The sequence below is a fragment of the Podarcis melisellensis genome (genome assembly GCF_964234715.1).
Source record: "Podarcis melisellensis genome assembly, chromosome: 2".
In the NCBI taxonomy this organism is placed as follows: Eukaryota; Metazoa; Chordata; class Lepidosauria; order Squamata; family Lacertidae; genus Podarcis; species Podarcis melisellensis.
Genome location: NC_138529.1, coordinates 56,600,533 through 56,618,160, shown reverse-complemented (window position 1 = coordinate 56,618,160; position 17,628 = coordinate 56,600,533). Strand labels below are relative to the sequence as shown.

Below are 17,628 nucleotides of genomic sequence, written 5' to 3'. Positions count from 1 at the left end.
ATCACTAGGCAGGAGCAGTAAATAGGGGGTGCGCCAAACTTGCTAAGAAGTTCTCTTCTTAGCAACCCTCCATGGAGCCAGCGCTCAGCAAAAATAAAAAAACAAACCCTGCGTTTCTATGGTGACCCTATGGATTTAAATTTTTAGCGGTCTCTCCTCTCCTCCCCAAATCACCCTGCTTGTCAAATAAACTCGCCCCGCCCGCCCCAGAATCCTACGATGCCCCCGCCCCGAGGAACGTGCAATAGGCGACGGTAAGCACCGACGCCTGGCACTTCTGCGCCTGCTCCCAGCGGCGCGCGCAGGTTCCTTAAGGCGGCCCCACCCTCCCTCGCTATTACAACCACCCGTAGAGAGGCCCCCTGGCGCATGCGCAACTCCTCTTCTCGAGCAGGCGCGAGGCTCTTCCCTTTTGCCTATTCCGAGGAGGAGGAGGAGGAGGGTGGGAACCGTGGCCGGGTGACGTCAAGGCGCGGCAGCCATTACACGGAGGGGAGAGAACCAGCGAGCTTCCGAGTAGCCTCCGCCACATTGCTGCTGCCCCTCTCGCCGCCTCTGAGGGACGGATCCGGCCTTTCCTGCCTCTCTCTCTCCTTCCCTGCCCCTCCGCCCGTCGTTTCTTTCCCAGCGAGAGGCAGCGCAGTCTCTGTGCGGAGGGGGAGGGGGAGGAGGAGGAGGACGGCGGCGGGGGCTGGGCTGGGGCGGCGGGTGCCGGCGAGAGGCAGAAGAAGGGAGGAAGGGAGGAGGAGGAAGCGGGGGAAAGAGCGGCGGCGGCGGCGGCTGGGCGAGCAGCGAGGATGGAGGAGAAGGTCTTCACCAAGGAGCTCGACCAGTGGGTGGAGCAGCTGAACGAGTGCAAGCAGCTCTCCGAGGGCCAGGTGAAGAGCCTCTGCGAGAAGGTAGGTAGTGGCGCCTCCGAGGGGGACGGGGGGGGAGGACGACCCTGCCGGGGGCGGCGGCAGAAGGGACGAGGGGAGGCGGGAGAGCGAGGCCGCTGCCTGGAAAGGGAGGGAGGCCCTTGGGGTGCCGGGGGACGTTCACCTGGGAAGGGTGCTCAGGTGGAGGGAGGGAGCGAGGAGAGCGGGGGTGGGGGTCCTTCCTCGGAGGGAGAGAGGCGAGGCGAGGGAGGAAGGTCTGCTTAGGCGACCTTTGGGGTGAGGAGCGAGATGGGGGCAGGAGAGCCCCCCCATCCCAGCGCAGGGGTTCTGCAATTGGCGCAAGAGGCACCGTCGCGGTGGAAGGGCCGGAAAGGCCAAAGACGGATGGGGATTGTGGGGAGGGGGGAGCCCCATGGTGGATGAATAGCGGCTTCGCCTCCAGCTGCTACTAGTCGTGGGGACTCCGCTGAAGGGGGCAGGAAGGGCGGGCAGCGAGCGGGGTGTGTCCCTCGGGCAGGTGCGGTCTTTGGAGGGGAAAGGCCGCTGCCAGCGCTGCCTCCCCTCTCCAGCATCCAGCCTCCCACCCCCCTCCCGATCTGGAAGCGGGTATTTTGCCCCATGACCGGACGAGAGGATCCGTCCCCCCCCCCCGACAGCCCTGCGCCCCCTGTCGCATCGACCGCTTCTCTATCTAGTTCCTCCGCTCCTCCTTTTTTCCGCTGACTCTTAAAATGGCGCCTTTCGCTGAAAATACACAGTGCATTACTGTGCTGATAGAAACCCCCTTGTGCTTCTTAGCGGGCAAAGCTTTCTCTTTCTGTGGGGGGCGGCAGCAAGATCCTGGCGAAAAGAAAATCTTGACAAGACGTCAATGTACTTTGCACAGGCACACTTTTTTGTTTGGGTCTCTCTTACCACCAAGCCTTGTTCTGTTGCTTTGCGTTAGGGAAGGGGAGATCTGGTCACTTCTACACTATCTGGGTGGTTAAGCATGAATGGGTAGCAGTTGGGAATAGTTAATAAGGAGAGAGGGGGAGAATAAGGGGGATAAAAGTGGCAAAGTAGGGGGTTTTTGTGTCTTTGTGTAGGGTTGTTTTGTATTGTTGAATGCAGTAATTGAATAATTATTGTCAAATTATTTCACCTTAGTACTTTAAAAAAATTCAATGCTATATTTAATTCCATGGACATAATGATTTTTTTTATGGGGAAGGGATTGACAAACTTGCCTCAATGCAAGTATGCCAAATACTAAATGACATCACATTGACCTGGCATGTTAAGATATGAAGGTTTGAATTTCCTAGTATATTTCAGGTAAATTTTATTATTGGAAGTTTACATAATCAGGGTAGTTACTAGTACACTGGACTGACAAGTTTTCATTAGAATTCTTAGAATTTATTTCTGCTTACTGTATTTTCTTGTGTGGCAGTTCGCCCGAGCACACTTAGTTGCAGGTTTCATTGGCATCTGTGTAAGGCACTTTTAAATGCCTCTGCTTGGGGTTGAGGTGTAAAACTGCTTGTAAAAGTATTGCTAATTAGCAACATGTTGAACATGTGCCATGTTGACCAAGTTAACTATTGGGGTTCTTGTTTCTGTACAACTTAGTTGCTGTGGTAGCATATTATAGTCCCATATGAAGTCGGAATCAAGTCTACAGTATTCCAGTGCTATCTATACAGAAAATAGAATTGTGGGAATTCACTGCTGTTCAGACTGTAATGATTTGGGAAGCAGAATATATCATACAGTATGGCCTCATACTAATGTACAAAGACAAAAGTCCTGTGCTACTCTTCCTCTCCCCAGCTTCTGCCTGTTGAATTCAACCTTGTGCTGTCAGTTGCTGTTTACAGTGTGAGTCCATTTGTCCTGTGCAAAGTACCCAGAAGAATCAGATGTCCATAGCTTTGGTGTGTGTATTGTGAAATGCTAGTATGTGGAGTCACTTATTTCTTCAGTCTGGGAAAATTGGATTTTTTGTGGTCTTAACTGGTTTGGTTTCTAAAATGGCAAGCAAACTCTTCCTTTACATTCCTGGAGCTACCCAGTTTCCTACTGTATGTATGTAACCTGGGGCAGTCTGACGAGAGCAAGCAGTGACACAGAGCTGTACTAGACATGGTAACTTGTGGGCGCAACATGCATTTAATTTGTAGATTGTAAATTCATTCACTTTTTGCAGCATTTTCTGCTGCCGAGGTGGATGTGACTAGGGTATGAGACAAAGAAGTTTTTGCAACTATGCAGTAGTTTATAAACATGTCTTTACTGTGCTGAAATACAAGAAAATTGAAATGCATGGAAGTCTCATAGATGTTCTTCCTTCAAATGACTGGTGCCAATGTGAAAACATAAGTAATGGTTGAAAGAGTTGTCTTGGCATTTTTAGCTTTTCTTTTTATTATCCCTTGTTATCTGGAGTGCTTCTTAAAGTTAGTATCAAGGGAAGTTTGTTAACTGTGGCACTAGAAACATACTTCAGTTTTTTGTTGTTAACCATATTTCATGGTTGACAAGGCTTCTGGGGCAGAACTAGCTGTCAGCTTGTGAAAAGTACAGAAATAAAATCTTTTCCCTCTGGTTTACCCTAGTTCCCCCCCCCCCCCCCAATAAGTCACTTTAATTTCTCCCAAACAAATAAGGAATGTGCATTGGTGAACCAAAGTGAGAGCACTAATAAAATTTGTGTGTGTCCTCCAGCCACCAATTTCCTCCCTCCAAGCAGAGCATTGCATTTTGTCTTCCGCATCTTTTGCTTTTCCAATTAGCATTTAATATTATGTGATGGCAGGTAGAGCATGCCCAGTGCTCATGGGGCTATTTTTTAGGTTGCCCCCTTAATTTTGGGGGGTATTTCTGAAAACCTCTGTGCCTGACTTTTCTGATACCTTCCTCTTGTGGTCCCATTTCTGTTATCCTGTTTGCGTAAGCCACCTGAGTTTGTTATTAGTGGGGAATGATTTCTCTGTTTAAGTGAAATGTGTATGGCCACACAGCTTCTAAGGAACATAGTTTGGCACCTATAAATTGTTGAAATTTCAGTTGGTCTGGAAGGTAGGCTTCTCAATAAACAGGTTTGTTTGGTGGAAAACAAACATTTAGGGAGAAGTGCTTTATTATCATTTAGAAATACATTTCTTATTGATAGGTAAGAGTGTGCTTGAAAAATTTTTTATTCTGCAGAGAGAAGAAAAGATCACTTTCAGTATAATCAGCATATATTGCAGTCAAGTCAAAGAATAACAGATGGGTGTAGGAGGAATCACCTTTAGTGTAAAGAACAGTCAGAAATCTAAGGCAAAGTGCCTAAGAGGTGAGTCTAGATAAGTAACTGGGGTGTTTTGAGGTAACTAGATAAAATTTGCTTTGTTATATGGTTTTGCCTGTTGGACTCTTACAGAAATGACAGCAGGAAATATCACCCACTGACACAGATATTGGAAATATACAAAAATACTTCTTCTGCATGCTGCTCCTTCCTATTTGATAGGTTGATAGCAAGAGAAACCAACCCGCCTTCTCCAAGCTTCTTGCTTTTCACCGATCTCCAAAGCTGTAGCTGGTCCTAATTGCCTTTTTAGTTCAAGTACTTCAGTAATAGAAAAGCAATCAAGAACTGGACCTAAAACTCAGAACTAAACTGAATGCTAATAGGAACCTGCTGGAAAGGAGTTTATAATACAGTATTCTCATAAGAATTAATGAAGCTTTTTGACCATTGTTTTAAGCTAGCAAGTTCCACTTCATTTGGTCTGCAGACTATAAACATAAAATACAGCATAGGGTTATCAATGCAACAGTAGCAGAGCAAAAAACAGCATACATGCACACAAACTATATCTTTTAAGAGAATATAACAACATTAATTAACAATCAGAAATAGTTAAAAATGCAGACATTTTGAATGCCTCTAATAATTTTGGGCTGGTTTTGATGGCTACAGCAGAGAATGTGGCTCTGTTTTCTGTGATGTTGGGTTGGAGACTGCCATTAAAGTTGAAAGATTGTCTATCTGAAAGAGAAAGTATTGGGGAGGTAAATTTGGATCTTGTTAGCCTGCATAATTTTTTAGGAACACAATTCAACTGATTTACTTTTGCAGGCACAAGCTCTCATCCAGCCTGGCAGAAGATAGGGTAGTGAATAGCCAGTGGTAAAAACTTTATTATTTAACCAGTTTTAGCAACAATCAAAACCTTTTCCTTGTGACCTCATTGTGAGAAGTGCAATAGGCTGCATCCTAAGAACTGTACTTATATGGCTGAAATCCATGTTGACTCATGTTATATTACCCCAAGTTAACAATCTAGTGGCTAAACTATAGCTTCTGGTCAGTGTTCAGAGGTAGCCCCATGCATAGCACTTTAACAGTCTGAGCCCCTCCCCCCAAGCATGGATAACTGTCTAGGGCAGTGTTTTTCAACCAGTGTGCTGTGGCATCCTGGGGTGCTTTGAATGATGGTCGGGGTGCCGCGGGCACCACAGGCCTCTGTCCCTCTTTCTTTCCTTCCCTCCCTTCTCTGATGCCCTCTTGCATCTCTGCTTCTCAAAGGCTTGTGGTGGCTATTTGTTGCAGCAGCCCTGGCTACAAGCTCCCTAGGCGAATGGTTCCTGCGAGGCTGGCCAGAGGGTGCTTCCCAGGCCCCTGTGGGGCAGTGTGAGGAGGCACATCTCTTTGGGGCAGGGTGGGCAGTACACAAGACCAGGAGTGGCAGCAGCGGCTGCCCAGAGGACTCCCAAGAGGAAAGGAGGCTGAGAGAACACTCTACAAGGGAGGGTGTTTGGAAAGGGGTGAGGGGCTGCTGGCTCTGGGCTGCTGAGGCTACTGAGCTCCTCAGGGGTGTGAGGAAAGAATGTAGTTGGCCAAGGGCGCTGTGGACCCAAAAAGGTTGAAAAGCTCTGGTCTAGGCCAATCTAGGATTGGCCACAGCAGGCGTATCAGCATTGGCTTGATGAAAAATGCTGTGTGTCACAAAAGCTACTTGGGCCTCCAATGACAGAGCTGGATCTAGGAGCACTCCCGACAGCAAGCCTGATCCATAATGGGCGTGTAATGATGTCTAGAACTGATTAGACTCTCCTGAGCAGACAAGCTATGTACCCACAGCACCTCTATTTTGTTAGGATCAAGTTTCTATTTATGTGCACTCATCTAGCTATCACCATCTTACTGGTTCAACACTTGAGTGCTTCACGTAACAATGATAAAAATGAGAAGTAGAGTTGGATGTCATTGACATACTGGTGAACCCTTGGATGACTTCTCTCAGCATTTCATGTAAACGTTGAAAAGTATTGGAGATGTGATGGTGAGCAGTTGTCAAAGAGTAGATCAATTACAGCTGTAGAAAAAACATCAACGGTACCCAATGCGGTTCAAGAAAATTCTTAAAAGAGAAATAATTTGCTTTTTGTCTTAAAAAAGTATAGTCTGAAGATTCATGAGGCCACCAGCTTGCTGAAGCTAAGCAGGCCTAAGTCTTCTAGGGTGTACCCAGTGCTAGAAACTGAGATATGAAAGCTAGGAGCTCAATGGCACCTTAAACCTAGGTTATGGACGCAACAACAGAATGTCTTCGCGTGCTTTTTTATAACAAGAATACAAAGCTGATGGATGTGGTTTAGAAAATGTATGTAGGGCCTCTATTCCCTCTCCTTTAGTTTTTAGAGAAGTTAACATTAGAGATGAGACTACTGGAAGTGGCAGAAACAACATTTCTGATCTGGTCGTGGAGCTCCCAGGCTTTTAACAAATGTTACCAAAGGATTATTCATCAATCTTGAGAGTTCCATAGTTGGTATGATAGCATAGAGATAGCTTTTGCTTGGTAAACAGTGTGAAATACTGATTTCTATACTCAACCAGGACAGGTCCCCAAGTAATGTTTGATGTTGGGAAACACTAAAATGCAAGCTAAAGTTCATAAAAATACTCTGAATTATCAAGCCTCATCCCTCTGAGAATGAATGTGCTAAACTTCTGTTTAGCAGGAAAGGTATGTTTGACTTTGAAGGAGTGCCTGCCTTCAAGAAGATAAGTTCTTTCTCACTCTTCTTTTCAATATTGGTGACCAATATTAATATTTCCACTAATGCTAAAAGACACACATACTTGGTGGGAGATATGATTGGAGAACATGGCCATTCCTGCAGATTGTTGTTCAACCCCCAGTAGGATCTCAGGAAAATATTAAATGTATTGACAGGGTTTTCCTCATTGTTCACCTTTCTTGAACCCATATAAATGGTTCATGGGAGGTGTGTATGAGAAAATGGACAATAGGGTGTAAGTGAAGTGTCCTCAGGGAGTAGAGAGACAGATTTGGTGGCTGCAGGACTTGTTTGCATCACAGGTTCTGTATTTAATTCCGTGAATATAGAGATCCTGACCAACAAGCACTTCAGAATATCCACCCAAGTTAAGGTCATTCAGGAGTCCACAGTTGAGTCACTAAGTGAATTGGCTCAAGGCCTTTGGACTGTAGGAAGGCTTTTCTTTAAAATGGAAGAAAATTATTCATGATTCAGGTCTTGTTATGGATGTGGCAGCTTTGGAAAACAGTATGTCCTGGACTATTGCATATAAAGGATTATTTAGAAATAGATTGATGGAGATGGCTCAGTACCATATCTTCCGGGTCATTCCATATCAAGTGATCCAACTTTTTTTACCTCATGTCATCCAATTTTCTTAATATTTTGTACTCTTGTTGAATGATCAAAACTAAGTTTAAATCTAAAATTTTCATTATTTATCTCATCCCGTTTGTGAGTTAGAAGGGTTTGAAATTCCCAAAAAAATGACAATTTTGGCCTCGCCGGACTACACATAAACCTTAAAAGCTTGGTCCAGAATAGAGATACATCAAAACCAAAAACATCAATCTTTTCAGAACTTCATGGACTTGAATACAATATATCACATGATGGACTTACTTTAAAATTTCAATTACAATATTGAAAAATTTAAAAAGTGAATAAAAAATGATTTAAAATTTCCAAAAAATTATATTGGCTATTTAATATTTCTAAGAGCTACCAGCAAAATTTTATCTTGGGATCTCAGTGGGATCACATAAAACAATATTGTACATTCACTTCTGCCTCTCTTAGCTGTTGGAAAAGATTTGAGACCTTCATGCAGCATTTAAAATTAATCTATCGTATATTAAATGTAAATACCCTTTTAGCATGTTTAATTGAATCTCAGTTGGTAGGGCAGAACAAGATTTTCTGGAAAAAATTCAGTTCAGAATATTCTAGAAAACTCATCAATGAGTGGATTTGTCTAATGAGGTAGAGGCATTGTTACTGCATGAAGCCTGGAATTTGAATAGTCAGGACTGGAGGAATCCTAGTCCATTATGGCAAGTGAATTTCTGCTGCTTGAACACTTCTTCCTTTGTCCCAACATTGTTCTTTTGGCCCAGGTCTAACAGGAGGTTGTAAAAATTATTGCGGTTTCAACCTTTTGTGACACCGTCACCAGCAGTGGCACAGAAGTTGTAGGCTATTCCCTTCAAAAAAATTGAGCCTGATATGTGCCATGATGGTTATGGTGGTATAGGGAGGTTTGGTGGCGGCACTTGTACAACTGGGAGAAAATAAATAGTAGTGATTCTCCGGTTGATGAGCCTGAGTGTGCCTTGGAGCATAGTGTCATCTAGTACCTTTGAGTAGTGCTACTCATTCTGCCTTTTGATCCAAAGCAATACAATGTTTAGAGAGAGAAGCCAAGTAAAACTTGAGCTCTGAATGTGTATTTCATTGATGGAGTTTCTTTTAACAAAGTGCTGGAAAGCATTTATGTCAGCCTGAACAACTCTTACATTACAATTTTCTGGATAGCTTCTGGGCAGATAAATCATTTATGATATTTACTGCATACCCATTTTCACATGGTAAAAATGCTACAAGAAAGCAATACTTTCAGTGCCACTTCTTTTTTCAAAGTGGGAATATAGCACTAGGAACATAGGGAGCTTCCTTTTATACTGAATCAGACTGTTGGTTCATGTAGTGCAGCGTTAAAGGTAAAGAGACCCCTGACTGTTAGGTCCAGTCGCAGACGACTCTGGGGTTGCGGTGCTCATCTCACTTTCCTGGCCGAGGGAGCCGGTGTACAGCTTCCGGGTCATGTGGCCAGCATGACTAAGCTGCTTCTGGCGAACCAGAGCAGCGCATGGAAACTCTGTTTACCTTCCTGCCGGAGCAGTACCTATTTATCTACTTGCACTTTGAGCAGGGACTGAGCAACGGGAGCTCACCCCATTGTGGGGATTTGAACCGCCGACCTTCTGATCGGCAAGTCCTAGGCTCTGTCGTTTAACCCACAGCGCCACCCGCGTCCCATTGTCTGACAGTAATTATACACATGGGATTGAGCTCATCAGAAAAAGAAACTGGAAAACTGGATAATCTTAAGTAAAAAACTAGGTAATATGAATTAAGTAATTAGATAGAACACTAGTGTTTATCTGCTGATGTATAAAAGAACAAGTACCAAAGATCATTAGTTTGTCAACAAGTATTTTCAGTACAGTACAGTGGTACCTCGGGTTACAGACGCTTCAGGTTATAGATTCCACTAACCCAGAAATAGTACCTCGGGTTAAGAACTTTGCTTCAGGATGGGAACAGAAATCGTGCAGCGGCTGCATCGGGAGACCCCATTATAGCTAAAGTGGTGCTTTAGGTTAAGAACAGTTTCAGGTTAAGAACAGACCTCCAGAACTTAACCCGAGGTTCCACTGTATAGGATTGTGGTAAGGTGTTTAATCATATTGTACTATTGGGTAGTCTGTTAGGGTCCTGGCTTCTATCAAAGTATGACTCATTAGGGTCATTGAGGATGTTGTAACCTTTTGTGGTCAAATTAAGGCTTTTCTGCAACTTGAGGCCCAGAAAGTTAGGGTTCCCAGAAGATTGCTGCTTCACCTAACCCAGCAATTTATTCTGAGTAAAGTGCATGCTTGGAGCTCCCCCATCTGGAATTGTTTCCTCATTTATTTCATTGGAGATTGCTGTCCTAAAAATAATTCCCTTATACAGTACATGGAACATAAGATCTGGTTGCAAGTTTATTCCTAGGTACACTGGCTGCATTGGTTTTTTAAAGAATTGGATGAACCATTGTTAATGGAGTTTCCTTCATGAAATCTTGTATCTTCTTAAAAGAAAAAATCTTTGTCAGCTATGATTTCATGATTTTAAAATACAGTGGTACTTTTGGTTACAAACACTTCGGGTTATAAACACTTCGGCTTACAAACTCTGCTAACCCGGAAGTAGTACCTCGGGTTGAGAACTTTGCGCCAGGATGAGAACGTAAATTGCATGCTAGCAGTGGGAGGCCAAATTAGCAAAAGCGTGTCTCTAGTTAAGAACGGACTTCCGGAACAAAATTAAGTTCGTAACCCGAGGTACCACTGTATTGCTTATATTGTGCTGCAGTAGTGTGGCTGACCAGGGTTTCTATTGTGCTGATCCTAAGCACAAGATAGAAACAACCATACAAATGAGCCAGCTGCAAGTGGAACTCTTCTTTGCATGCGGAAGAGTTTTCTTTGTGGATTTGGTTAAGAGAAATGCATTGCATTGCATTTTAGCACACTGATGAATATCTAAGATGGGGAATTAACACTTACTGTTTTAGACTATGCATCAAAAATCACTGGTGCTTACCAAAAAACTGGTGCTTGCCAACACCACCCACCCACCCATCCACATATCCTAGGCATGGATCCTTGTGGATCCATCTTTGATATGTACGTAGTATGACAGCAAAACCACTTACAAATCATATAATACTTCACTGTACAGAGGCGTTGAAGTTTTGAGGGGGTCCTTTAAAATTAAGAATTCACAAGGGTCTGTATTGTGCCATGGAAGGTCTGGAAAGCACCAGCTCCATTAAAAAAAACGGCTTAGCCAATGGAAACAGGACCTGTGATTTGGTGGTGAACACTGGGGGGGGGGAGGCAATTTCAAGAGGATCTGTTGCTAGATCCAACTTGTCTGTGTATTCTGTCTGGCACTCATTTTCTCTTTTATGTGACCCCCTGACTGCTCCATTTTCTCCTCTCTTGCAATCTCTGTTATGTCCCCTTCTTCTACTCCACTGCTACACTTTCTATTAAACTGCCAGTCTGAACCATGTGTGCCTGACACCTGTGGACCCAGATCTAAGAATTTCATTCCTGAAGTTGGGTCACTTAATTCAGGAGAACTTGCTTCCAGGAATGTGTGTCTCAAATGTATTACCTGGCACTTATATTTGTAACTAAAGAAAGGTGAGCAGGTGGAATGCTTTAAAATAAATGAACAAGTATTATTTCTGCAAATTAATGTAAAGCTATTTCCCCCCCTGCTGCAGGCTAAAGAAATCTTGACAAAAGAATCAAATGTGCAAGAAGTACGGTGTCCAGTCACAGTTTGTGGAGATGTCCATGGACAATTTCATGATCTCATGGAACTTTTCAGAATTGGAGGAAAATCACCAGACACAAATTACTTATTTATGGGGGATTATGTTGACAGGGGATATTACTCTGTTGAAACCGTAACACTTCTGGTAGCTCTCAAGGTAATATTTTAAAATGAATGTTGGTATTGAAATATATAATGCCTGTATAGTCTGAATTGCTGTAAGACTTACAGTACTGATGAACATTATAATGACTGAGTCATTGGGGTTGGAGGTTGTACACTAATGAAAAAATGATGTTGGAGGTAACACAATTGTATTGCCCAAAGAGACTACATATTAAATGGTTTGCTTTAGAGATCTGTTCAAACCCAAGTGTTCAGACCCAAGTGTTCTTGGGTCTGTATCTCCATCAGAAGCGGATAGAGAAGTTCATTCCAGACCTGAAAAAGAATCTCTCTCCAAGTTAACTTTGGGATTTATCCTGCAAAAATATACTATACCACAGAAAATATACCACAAAATTAAATAGGTTTTATTAAAATGTGATGTCTGTATTAAGATGTTTTTGAGTGGCTGGGGCAACCTATTTGGATGGGCAGGGTACAAAGATGATGATGATGATGATAATGATAATAATAATAATAATAATAATAATAATAATAATAATAATAATAATAATAATTAATAATATCTCCATAAATTACAGCTTACTTCTGCTCATAGAAATGCTGGAGAAGTACATACTTGGTTTAGTCACAGTAGCTATCTTGTTTTATAGGTCCGTTATCGTGAACGCATCACTATTCTTCGAGGGAACCATGAAAGCAGACAGATCACACAAGTATATGGCTTCTATGATGAATGTTTAAGGAAATATGGAAATGCAAATGTCTGGAAATACTTCACAGACCTTTTTGACTATCTTCCTCTAACTGCCTTGGTGGACGGACAGGTATGTTGAAAATACTGATGTGTTCCTAATATTAGCAGAGAAGGAAGCCGGAGTGGAAGATCTGTTACCTTTTTATCAGATTTTCTTCCTAGAGAAACTGTAACTTTGAAAAACACTTGTAGCTATAGTATTTGGATCTAATTCATGTCCCAACAAATGAATTTATCTTTCAGATTTTCTGTCTACATGGAGGTCTTTCCCCATCTATAGATACACTGGATCACATCAGAGCACTTGATCGTCTGCAAGAAGTTCCACATGAGGTAACTATAATTTGTGTTACAATTCCTGTGCTGTGTTAGTGTGTGAAATCATACTAATGCCCAAATCCTCTTCTGCGTTATGAGTCTGTTGTTAAAGTAAACCTTATTTTTCCACATGATCTCTAACTCCAAAAGGTTTGCACTGCTTGTCCTGTTCCCTTATCCAAACAATAAAACTACAAGCAGCACTTAAATCTTAGTTGAAAGGTGGAAATTTGTTGCTAATTACAAATGACACATCTCTAAGTAGCTTGTTCTTCAACTTAAGAGTAGGCAAACTAGGGGTCCACATAACTCTTAAAAGTTGGGAGGACCATCTTTTGCACTGAATATCATCTGCATCACCAATTCTGTATTCAGATGCTGCAGAGTATAATCTTGTTTTTGCCTAGCAAAACTATGGGAACATAGTGTTGAGCATGCTTCTTTCCCCCACAGAGCTCAGTGCAGGTGGTTTGGGGAACAAATAAATTGGTTCAAAGTACCATGTTAATGTAGTCATTCAGCTACTCTTCAAACATTTCTTCTTAAGAATTTGGTACTGTATTAGCCCTCTTCAGGGTGGGGTTGTTGTTGTTTTTGGCTATGTAATGATGCTGAAATGTTTCCTAGGGTCCAATGTGTGATTTGCTGTGGTCAGACCCAGATGATCGTGGCGGTTGGGGCATTTCTCCTCGAGGTGCTGGTTATACTTTTGGACAAGATATTTCAGAAACCTTCAACCATGCTAATGGCCTTACACTGGTCTCAAGAGCTCATCAGTTGGTAATGGAGGTAAGCCCCAGACTTTTATGTTGTTTCCTTTCTTGAGGTGAAAATCTCCCTGCATAACCAGATTGCTTTGGCATACAAATAAAGGCATGTTAAGCCTGTGGTGGCAAAGTAACTTGTATATCTTGTCCTTTTGTTAAAAAATGAGCTTGCAGGATAGACTTGAAGGCATAATTATTGCCATGAAAATGGCTTGTGATTCTGTTATTCCACTGTAAGTGACTCCTGTCACCTAGACCTGTATTTTACTGTGTCATTCCATGACAAATTACCGCAGTACAATTATTTAAACTCTGACACTAGGATTTTATATACTGAATCTCTTTTATTTCTGCATATTCAACCCTAAGGGCTTTCTATCTCTACAGATGGACAGCTAAGGCTGACATTGATCAGTTTCATTAGGAAGAAGCCGTTGTTGATTGGTATTGCTGGTTTATTATATGTAGAAGCTTCCAGGTTTAATCCTTGTTAACTCTAGTTAAAAAGGTATTTGATAGAATGATTGGGAAGGCCTGAGATCCTGGAGAGCAGCTTCAAAGCTGATAAGAATGGGTTAGATCAATTTATATGATTTTGTATAGGAAGTTCCTATGTTGTCAGTTCTTACATGAATGGCTAAAAGTGGTAATTTAGAGTAATAAATTGTTTATCTTATTCTGATGCTCTGTCCACTATAGGTTACTACCCTCCCTGTAGAGAGACATGATACAATGATGTGCATCTGTGTGCTTTTTTTCCCCTCCTCAGGGTTACAATTGGTGTCATGATCGGAATGTAGTAACCATTTTCAGTGCTCCAAATTATTGCTACCGGTGTGGTAACCAAGCTGCAATCATGGAACTTGATGATACTCTAAAATATTCATTGTAAGTGCTTAAAGATTTTTCCTATGAGAACTAACAAAACATGTCATTTATAATTTGCTGTTCATAAATTGCCTTATCTGGCTGTTAAAGATGAGTAAAGTTGACAAATCTTACCTGATTGTATACTTGGAAAAATGTGGGTGGTTGTGGAATACTGTGTGTGGGCTTTTTTGGTTATAATTTGCTTTACTATATAATTGTAACTGCTAATTTGTAGTAATAATTTATAATAATAATTTTTTATTTATACCCCGCCCATCTGGCTGGGTTTCCCCAGCCACTCCGGGTGACTCCCAGCAGATTAAAAACAGAATAAAACATCAAATATTAAAAACTTCCCTAAACAGGCTTCTGAGTATAAAACTAACCTTATGGGTAACAAATTGTAATACTGGGCACCTGCTGCTGCTTCTTCTTACATTTATTATTATTATTATTAAATAAAGTCCCAATGATTCAGGAAGTTGCTTTGGGAGTTTAGTAATAGCCTCTCTTGGTTGTCAGTTTTGGGGGAAGTAAAGCTGAATTCCTCTATTTAAAATGGTATTTGAAGAGATGTTTCCTTTTGTTCTTTGCAACAGTATGCATTCTCTAATTTATCCTTAAGATACAGCAAGACTTTCTTTTGAGCAAAGGATCTATATTCTTATCACTGTCACCTTACTTAGCCCATAAGACAGTAGGGTGGGCTGCATACATTTTTAATTGAACTCCTAGATGAATGGCAGGCTCTTCCTCTATAATTTCATCTTTCTGCAGTCTCTATCAAGGTGTAGCTCTGGAAATTGCAATGCTTCTGAAGTTTGTCTATTAAATTTATATCTTGCTGTTCCTCCCAAAGGAGCACAGTTAAATATTATATTCAAGTGCTATGTCAGTTTTTCACTGATCCTCCATTTGTTGATCTAAAGGAAGAGCTTGGTAGAATATAACTACACGTTAATACTGACGGATATTACATGCATTCTAGAGATAGCTGATGTCTTCTACATCTAGAAGTGTAAAGAAAACACAGCCACAATCTTGATCGCAGAATGAATTGGAATAATGTAGAGAATTTAAAAGCTATGGCTGATATCTAATGTTATCCCTGAGTAGTCAAACAGAATTCTGTGTATGTAAGTGTACTGATTTCAGTGGGTCTGCTGTGTTTTAGCTGGATATCACAAACCACATAAATATTGATTAAAAGTGTTGGGTTTTTTTCAGTTTGCAGTTTGATCCAGCGCCACGCAGAGGTGAACCACATGTTACTCGTCGCACCCCAGACTACTTCCTGTAACGAGATTTTACACTTGTACAGTATTGCCATGAACCATGTGTTGACCTAAAGGATATGGGAAGAGCAACAGTAACTCCAAAATGTCAGAAAACATTTAACATTGAAACCTGTTTTCACATGGACCAAAAGATGTGCCATATTGAAATACAAAGCCTCTTGTCTGTCAGCGACTGTGACCACTTTAGAATGAACCAGTTCATTGCATGCTGAAGCAACACTGTTGGTCAAGAAACCAGTTTCTGGCATAGCTCTACTTGTAGTTACTTTTGCTTTCTCTGGGAGACTGCAAATATTAAGATGTAGACATTTAACACCTTGTGAAAACAATTAACTTTCCATTTAGCTATAGCTTTCCAGCATGACTGTAGATAAGGATAGCAAACTATCATTGAAGCTTAATGAACATTTTAAATAAGTACCAAGACCGATTTTCTTATTTGTGTTCTGATTTTTTTTCCAGGGAAAACTGTTTAATTTAATTGTATGGTTGTTTTGTCTGCACTTGGTTTCCCCCACATTCTTCCCTCACACTTCCCTCTATATAATGTCCCGTGTACTTGTCCATCATAGTGAGTTATTTTGAACAGAACAGGTTTTTTTCTGTAAGATGTTGCTGCAGAAGAGTGTTGCAGCATTTTTTCATAATAAACTTGTGAACTAATAATGGAAGATAGTTGACTTTTAAATATATTGCAGGTTCATACCATGTTGTGTTTAATAAAAAGTAGCTTTTATGTCTCTTTGAACCTATGCAGAATCCAGATTATGCTGAATGAAGTCAGGAGCAATGTACTGGGAGTCGATGTTCAGATCATAAATTCACTTAAATTTTCTCAGAGAGCAAATGCATGTGAAAAGAAGTCCTACATTTTGATAGCAATATGGCTTTGAGTTGTTATTCACCTATTAGCATTTTTTCACTTTATTTATTAAATTACGTTTATGAAATTGTCATTTTAACAGAAAGACTGTCTAATATTTCATTCTAGCCCTTTCAGTTGGAAGAAACTTCTAGGATTACTAACTTGCATTTAAGCCTTGTTTTGAACAGGCTGTAGATGATGTCCAACAAAGTCATATTTGGAGTATAACAATTGAAATAAGTAGACTTAAGTTCATTGATTTCAATGAGTCTGCTCTATGACTAGTATTGGATATCACACTACAGTCTTAAATGACCATAATATATTCTCAGTACTGATCTTGTTGAAATCTTGTTGAAATCTACTTTGTAAGCAAAAGAGTAGCAGTAGCCTTGACTATGCCTACTGTTATGGAGTCAGTAAGAGGAAAGAGAGAAATTGAAACTTGTAAAATGAAGGCCAGGGTGTCATTCAGTATATCCCTCAGTCACTTTTGTCTCTATGTAGCTGCACTTCATGCACTGTAGTAATTCTCATTTCTTTGAGGTTGGAGGTGAGGAACAAGTTCATAATATTAAGGACTGAATACTGCATTATGTCAGTGGATTAAATTTACTTCCTGATCTTACCATAGTCCAAGCACTTGAGCAATTTGGTTTCCATACAGCACATGGGTTTCAAAGGGGAAAATGTTTCCATTCTTTACTAAGATGGAAGTTTAATTGAGACTATCCTAGTATAACATGGGGAGAGCAGCAACTCCAGAACAGTGGTACTTTGGTTCTTGAACGGCTTGGCTCCCAAACAAATTGGAACCCGAATGCTACAAACCCAGAAGTAAGCTTTCCGTTTTTTTGGAACCCGAACATCCAATGTGGTTTCTGCTTGACTGCAGGAAGCTCCTGCAGCCAATCAGAAGCCGGGCCTTGATTTTCTGACTGTTTCGGGAGTCAAACGGACTTCCGGAACGGATTAAGTTTGAGAACCAATGTACCATTGTATTGCATTTGAAGCACATCTAACTGGCTTCTCCCACTGAAACTGCCCACAGTGATTTTGCAGTCCTGTGTCCTGAACAAAATGGTTTGGCAAGCTCAGCTGAAGGTCCTATGTGTGACAATTATGGGGTCAGGGCCTCATGTGAATCACACAAACAAGAGTCTATTTGTTACTTTGTTCCTGTGCTGTATTTATCACATCTTGAGTTTCCAGGTGGTTGTTATTAAGTTTCTATACCTTATTCTGAGGATCACAGTGCATTTACAATATAAAAACACAGGTTTTTTTAAATCACAAAACTAGATAATATACT

At 41.4% G+C, this 17,628-nt stretch overlaps 1 protein-coding gene across 2 annotated transcripts; it reads left to right on the top strand.

The window, feature by feature from the left end:
- The first annotated feature begins 462 nt into the window (after positions 1 to 462).
- Positions 463 to 16,117, top strand: PPP2CA (protein phosphatase 2 catalytic subunit alpha). Of its 2 annotated transcripts, XM_081894478.1 has the most exons (8): positions 749 to 899; positions 4,071 to 4,200; positions 11,263 to 11,472; positions 12,095 to 12,268; positions 12,442 to 12,531; positions 13,144 to 13,305; positions 14,053 to 14,171; positions 15,381 to 16,117. In XM_081894478.1, the coding sequence occupies exons 3-8, from the start codon at positions 11,356 to 11,358 to the stop codon at positions 15,451 to 15,453; spliced, it is 735 nt and encodes a 244-aa protein (XP_081750604.1). In that variant the 5' UTR covers positions 749 to 899; positions 4,071 to 4,200; positions 11,263 to 11,355; the 3' UTR covers positions 15,454 to 16,117. The 2 variants fall into 2 exon arrangements, with proteins under 2 accessions (XP_081750603.1, XP_081750604.1); XM_081894477.1 differs by lacking the exon at positions 4,071 to 4,200 and having other exon boundaries at positions 463 to 899.
- Positions 16,118 to 17,628: the final 1,511 nt, after the last annotated feature.

What these genes read in the sequence shown, in the direction of transcription:
- PPP2CA (XM_081894477.1), top strand. Translation starts at nt 798, where the DNA reads ATGGAGGAGAAGGTCTTCACCAAGGAGCTCGACCAGTGGGTGGAGCAG. An exon ending in TGCAAGAAGTTCCACATGAG is followed by an intron (nt 12,532 to 13,143) that starts GTAACTATAATT and finishes AATGTTTCCTAG; the next exon opens with GGTCCAATGTGTGATTTGCT. An exon ending in CTCATCAGTTGGTAATGGAG is followed by an intron (nt 13,306 to 14,052) that starts GTAAGCCCCAGA and finishes TCCCCTCCTCAG; the next exon opens with GGTTACAATTGGTGTCATGA.